Below are 6,576 nucleotides of genomic sequence, written 5' to 3' on the forward strand. Positions count from 1 at the left end.
ATGGGTTATTAGTTATAACTCTTAATTTATCATGGCCTTGGTGGCCGAGCAGATCACGTCACGAGAACTCAACCCCATGACCAACCAATAGAATCTGTACTTTCAAACGTAATTCACGTCACACATTCCATTTGAAGTGCATAACGTACCACATTACACTACTACTCAGTAGTAAAACCTTTTAAAATGGAATTGTTTGAACTGCTTCTGTCTCAGATCAAGGATCATTTTCAAAACAGGATTTTTGTCCGAATAGATAGATACAGTATGTATGTTGACAAATAAAACACAGAAATGTCAATAAGTATAAAGCTTAACTTTTATTCAAGAGTCTTCAGACCAACCATCATTTCTAGACAAAGGGAAAAAGGTGCAACCATATGAATCGGAGCCTTAATAAAGCTATTCAATCACACACTACCGCATTTAACCCCCCACCCCCCACCCCCCCTCCCGTGAGTGATCTATTTATCTGGACAAGGCCACTTACATAAGGCATCATTAAGGTCACAGTGTATTTACAGATATAGAAAAAGAGAAGAGCAAGAGGACAAAAATAAAGAAATTAGTTATTAAACTGAATATAAATAAAACTATCCCATGATCAACACAGTTGCCAAGCAATAGTGGTATCTCCAAACATAGAAAAGAAAAGAAGGAAACAAATACATCACTGCTTTATGTTTCTGTACAATACTGTGGTATCTACGGAGTAAAATGGATGCATAGCTGCTCATTATTGGGATTTGCCTGTGTTATAAGTAGGCCTAATCAAGTGACAAACAAACCCAAGATCATGCAACTTCTGGTATAATGATATATCAATGTTGTGTACAGCCTTTAGATACTGAGCTTACACAATGGACAACAAATTAGCTTTGTAGCATGTACTTTGAGACAAGCTACTTAATACATTGCACATTTAATAGCTGCACCAAACATCAACCCCCCTCCCCTCCCCAAACCTCGTTTAGGAGCATGTACCACCTCAGTTCGGATGGTGGTGATCTCTCTCAAACCTCAAAACTGACGGCTGAGACGCACACACACTGCCAAACCCAGCCTAGACTCAACCAGCGCTCCACACAAGAGCACAACAACTCCTTTGCTCGAATTCATTCATGACCACGAGACAATAAAACCTCAGTCAAAAACTCATCATCCCCTCAATGCCATTCAGGTCACAACACAAGCCATCTACTCAGGAGTTGTACATCCACAGGGCAGGCACCCAGTTACAGGCATTCTAAGACAGGCACCCAGTTACAGGCATTCTAAGACAGGCACCCAGTTACAGGCATTCTAAGACAGGCACCCAGTTACAGGCATTCTAAGACAGGCACCCAGTTACAGGCATTCTAAGACAGGCACCCAGTTACAGGCATTCTGAGACAGGCCCCAGTTACAGGCATTCTAAGACAGGCACCCAGTTACAGGCATTCTGAGACAGGCACCCAGTTACAGGCATTCTAAGACAGGCACCCAGTTACAGGCATTCTGAGACAGGCACCCAGTTACAGGCATTCTAAGACAGGCACCCAGTTACAGGCATTCTAAGACAGGCACCCAGTTACAGGCATTCTCAGACAGGCACCCAGTTACAGGCATTCTAAGACAGGCACCCAGTCACAGGCATTCTAAGACAGGCACCCAGTTACAGGCATTCTAAGACAGGCACCCAGTTACAGGCATTCTCAGACAGGCACCCAGTCACAGGCAGTCTGACAGCAGGCTCACAGTCAGTCAGTCCACATGCTCACAGAAAACAACACACGTTTATTGGAGTAGTACCACTGCATATTTTCAAACCAGGAACTAACTCCGCAAAGCATCAGACACCATACAGAGAAAAAAACGTTCTTCCTTGTCCTCTCAGATATTTTCTTTCTCCTCTCTCTAGTGAATTTCTTAATTCTCCTTCATCCATGGTGGTTTTCGTGATATTATTCAGAATGTGTCGACCTTTCAGAGCTCTTTCCTCTGAGAGGTCTTGGAGGCACTAAGTATGGTGCAAAAATGGCCTGCATGCTTTTCACTGGAGCACGCTCTCCTCGCTAGCCTTCCTCCCCTCTCAGGGCACTGCAGCCTCCCCACAGACAGGTTAGGAGACAGTCAGGACCATCGCTCAACACCGCTCTGCTCTCCTCTGCCCCAGGGCCCACCGCTTAGATGTGTCTCTTCATGTGAAGCGCCAAATGGTCCGAGCGAGAGAAACACCTGCGAGGAGAAAGAAAGCATATCAGGCACAGTGTTTTTAGAATAGGTAAAAGACGAATATAACAGCATTGATATTCAAGTCCCCTAAGTCAGTATTTCAGGTGCATGGATTTACCTTTAGTTGCCTAAACATTCAAAAGTGTTCATGACCTTCACAATCTTCCTCAATAAAAGAATGAAAACAAACAATAGATACATCCATCCCTAAACACTTCTCTTACCTGTCACAGTGACTGCATTTAAATGGCTTTGCCCCAGTGTGCTTCCTGAAGTGTCTGGTTAGCTCATCACTCCGTGCAAAACGCCACTCGCAGCCTTCCCATGAGCACCTGTAAGGCTTCTCACCTGCAAACAGAAGACAAATGATTTTATTGCAGTGCTCCATTGTTTCCAAATTAGAAATAGACATAACATACTATAAGTGCTACATATTAGAAGATAGAGTACTACAACTTGTAAATATGAGCTGTGGTATACTGCTTAAAAGTAGTTGAATAAGCAGACATAGTGCTTATGAAGTGGCTGGGTGAGAAGGGATAAATGTAGGGGATTTCTAATGGTGAAAATTCCATTAGCTCTGGTAACAGTTTGGTTGGAATGTGGAGCCTTGCTAATGTGCAAAACAGCTGTAAACAGCTTGGCAAGCCGAGGTCAGAGGTGACGAGGGAAACTGCTCGCATAACTCGGTAGCGAACAGCAAATGTAAAATTCCCACCACACTTTAAATGTAAATGATTCAGTCAAGTTTTCTTTTCCCATTGTGAAATGTGATCTGTTTTCAAGATCCAGTCCACATCCTCTGTGGCTGGCTTGGCCATGCCCACAAAAGGTTCTTATGTCGCCCCTCCCCCATTCAACGTGAAGTCACTGCTGCTACTGTGTGAATTAGGTCACAGTTTAGACACTACGGTACCTAGCGAACTATTCCAAGAATGCAGAGAGAAATTTCATGAAAACAACTTTTAAAAAACAAGACTTTCTTGTTAACATATTAAAATGTAATTGTTTGATGAGGTTTAAACTTAGTCCCCCCTGAAACAGAATCATCTTCTGAATGTTCTTTGTAAAGTAAATGCCTGCAGATTCAGAACACTGATGACATCATAACCAGCTGGTCTGGATGTCTTTCCCAAGGCCTCTGTGCTGTGACAGCAGCATTAGTATGTGGGTAACAACACCCACCTCCACTCTTTGGACTAGCTTGCTTTACCTGTATGATATTACTACTAAGACTCGGGTCTGGTCGGATAGCTCAGAGCTTCTGCTTTTTTCTATACATATACAGTATACACTTGTTTGGGAAGAGGTGCTGTGGGGTTATGCAGTTTACCTGTATACAATCAACTATTTACCTGTATGTGTACGCTGGTGTGCTTTCAAGTGGGAACTTTTCGTGTAAACCTTTCGGCATCCGTTGAAATGACACCTGTGGACCCGCCTCCTCCCGTCTGGAGAAGCCTCTCCATTGGCTAAGCTTCCCCTCTCCACCGTTCGTCCACCAATGCCCCCTGTCCGTATTTTCCCTGGCGAGTGCATCACTGTCTGTATACCGCTCCACACCTGGGAGGATATGGAGGGGGCCTCCTTGTTCACCTCAGGAGAAGATGGCGGAGTGCTGATAACCATGGAACTCAGGTCCTCTCCCTCTCCCATAATGTCACTTAGTGGGTTGGAGGTGAAGTCGAGGGGAGGTGAGAGCTCCTCGGAGCTGTCAGACGCTTCACTGCTGGCGTCGGAGTTAAAGCTGTTGGCCTCTTGATTGTCCTCCTCCTTAATGTGAGTGTGGATCTTTGGGTCGGACTCGGCCTTGTCCCCGCAGGCCAGGATCAGTTTGCTCCAGAGATCCTCTTGACTCGTCTCAAACTTGATGTCTGTAGCCGAGACGTAGGGCTCGCTCTGGAGGTACCGCTCCAACTCCAGACATGTCTGATGAAGGAGAAAATAATGAGTACAGCATGTAGGAGCTAGGAATAAAAACTACCCACAGTATACGGTACATATACACAATGTACTATTCTGAGGGCAGTGGAGTGGATGTAATGGGTGTCCTCCAAGACTCTAAGACTGCTGCTTCCCAAATGGCACCCTATTCCCTTTATAGTGCACTACTTTTGATTAGGTCCCATAGCCCATAGGGCTCTGGTCAAAAGTAGTGTACTATATAGGGAATAGGTTACCTTTTGAGAAGTAGATTAGATCAAGGAAGGTTACATGTAAACACACTTCCTCAGTTGGTGGCGTGCTCTTTCCACGACATAGCCATCGTCATGCGCAGTGATTACATTTACATATGCTACAGAGCCCCCCTGGTGGTTAGGGAAGTGGTTGTAGATATTTTAAATGTTTCAATTATTCAGCATAAGTTGGATTTAATAATGCATCCAGTGGCATAGCTGGAAATAACATAGCACACAAGGGAATGGAGGAGGTAGGCCTGGTTCAAGCAGGTCCACAAAAAGCTTTATGTATGAATACTGCAAGAGTTTCATACTGCAAGAGTTATTTTCAGCTTCTAAAAAGGAAGTAAAGGACACTTCCTGAAAGCTTGACAATCAGAAAGTGGACGCTAACTACAGTATATTAAAGTTATGACATGCATCTAGCATTCAAAATAATGAATTCCAAACTAGAATGGGTATAGAATACAAATTAAAACAAATATTCATTACAGTGTAAGTTGTTTTGTGATATATTTCTGGCGAACCTAAAAACGTTATTAGTAAGCCAATACTTTGTATTCATTGCAAACATTTATTTTCAAGAGGGCAGAATGCATCTCTGGCGAGCTTTGAATGCCTCAGGGCATGGAGAGGGAATTTGGCCCCAAGCCCGCATATCCAAGGGAAACTTTGTGTAGTGAAGCCTATTTATTTCAATCACCCTCAAAAAAACAAACCTAGTTTCCCGACTATTATGTAATTCTTATAAAATGACTGGGAGTTAGTGGGAATTTTGAACAAAATCTGTTGAAAAAGACGCACATAGGCTACTCTTCTCCGGTAATTCCGAATACGATCGTCTCTCTTGCTCTCTAACACACGCACGTACACACAACAACTCTCTTCACTAGAATGAACGACATAATCCGTCTACACAACTGAATATAAACAATGTTGAGTATTGGTTCATTCATTCGATTAGGCTATTACATTGTAACGACTGTATATAATTGCAACATGCGTTCAATAACAGTCTTACGTCAATTAAACTATGTGTCAAGAATGTGCTACAAGTTCAATCCAATAGCTCAACTTTTTTGTTGTTCTGCATCACTTAGTCACGTTCTGCATTCCTGACAGCTTGCAGGGACACTGACAGCAACCTGGGTTTGCGGACAAGTTTATGTCGATGTATATACATAAGCATTATTTTTCATTCATTTTAAAGTGTTTTCTATATCTAAATATGACTATTTATAAATGATCATATATAAATACCTGCTGCCAGTACTCCTCAAGAGATGGTAAAGCTGAAAAGTATCCGGTGTCATGTACTATCTGGAGCTCCTGAAAGATGCTGCACATAGGAATAACATCCATCTCACTCCTATAAATGCCGCTGCAATTACAACCAAAAATCAAGGTAGTTCAATTGTCTTGTTTTCTTTTTCAAGAAAACTTGCGACTTCGATGTATTTGCATGTATAATATGCTGTAGAAAAGCAGTTGGGATTAGTAGGTATGTTTATCACCTTACAGCAGTGATAGCGCAAGTGTTCTTCCTAGAGCGATCTTCCTTGCTTGCTCTAACAGCAAACAGTGAACTCGCTGAAAGTCCGTCGACGCTCTGTAAACTTCACTATGCAATGTCTTACAGACGGCCTTCCCCCCACGTGACTGCATTACGCTGTCGTGATGCCGACCAATGGGTGCGCCAAAGTGTAACACCCGCCTACCTTGACCATCTTCTGTGATTTGGTTGGTGAATTGACCTAAGTCTCCTTCATTTCCATTGGACCATGTGGGCTCTATTTTTAGAGCGCTATATAAAGTGTTCACCGTTTACTACAGCGAAGAACCACGTCTCTATCAGCCCAGTATGGTTTCAGTCTACCTTCTAAGCAGCAGTATGGCTTACAGTTTACTATTATTATGGAACGCACGAGTTGGGAAATAGAATAATATCTTAACATTTATGCTTGGGTTTGAATTTATATTTGAACCATTATTATGCATTAGTTTCCTAAATACAATAGGGGAGACATGGATGGTTGTCTCAAGGGTTGGTTCAGGCCCGGCTCCAGGGGGTAGGGGGTCGGGGGGGGGTTAAAAGGGGACTCACCCCCTCAGTTGAAACTTGTACCACCTCAGTTTTAATTTGATGTCCCTATAAAATAATAGCAACAATTTCAAGTGATTG

At 43.0% G+C, this 6,576-nt stretch overlaps 1 protein-coding gene across 3 annotated transcripts; it reads right to left on the bottom strand.

Annotated features, from left to right (window-relative positions):
* Positions 1-301: 301 nt before the first annotated feature.
* Positions 302-6,021, bottom strand: LOC135514773 (Krueppel-like factor 6). 3 transcript variants are annotated; one of them, XM_064938383.1, is made up of 5 exons: positions 5,914-6,017; positions 5,655-5,775; positions 3,570-4,143; positions 2,439-2,562; positions 302-2,217 (listed from the first exon to the last, which is right to left on the bottom strand). In XM_064938383.1, exons 2-5 carry the CDS (start codon positions 5,754-5,756, stop codon positions 2,166-2,168), a joined length of 852 nt encoding a protein of 283 aa, XP_064794455.1. In that variant the 5' UTR covers positions 5,757-5,775; positions 5,914-6,017; the 3' UTR covers positions 302-2,165. The 3 variants fall into 3 exon arrangements, with proteins under 3 accessions (XP_064794455.1, XP_064794446.1, XP_064794438.1); XM_064938374.1 differs by having other exon boundaries at positions 5,909-6,017; XM_064938366.1 differs by having other exon boundaries at positions 5,655-6,021.
* Between the last annotated feature and the right edge of the window lie 555 nt (positions 6,022-6,576).

Source organism: Oncorhynchus masou, chromosome 3, assembly GCF_036934945.1.
Source record: "Oncorhynchus masou masou isolate Uvic2021 chromosome 3, UVic_Omas_1.1, whole genome shotgun sequence".
Classification (NCBI taxonomy): Eukaryota; Metazoa; Chordata; class Actinopteri; order Salmoniformes; family Salmonidae; genus Oncorhynchus; species Oncorhynchus masou.

Coding starts and splice junctions, on each gene's coding strand:
- LOC135514773 (XM_064938366.1), bottom strand. CDS start 5,756: ATGGATGTTATTCCTATGTGCAGCATCTTTCAGGAGCTCCAGATAGTA. Junction 4,144..5,654: donor TTGAGGAGTACTGGCAGCAG/GTATTTATATAT, acceptor CTCCTTCATCAG/ACATGTCTGGAGTTGGAGCG. Junction 2,563..3,569: donor ACACCAGCGTACACATACAG/GTAAATAGTTGA, acceptor TTCTGTTTGCAG/GTGAGAAGCCTTACAGGTGC.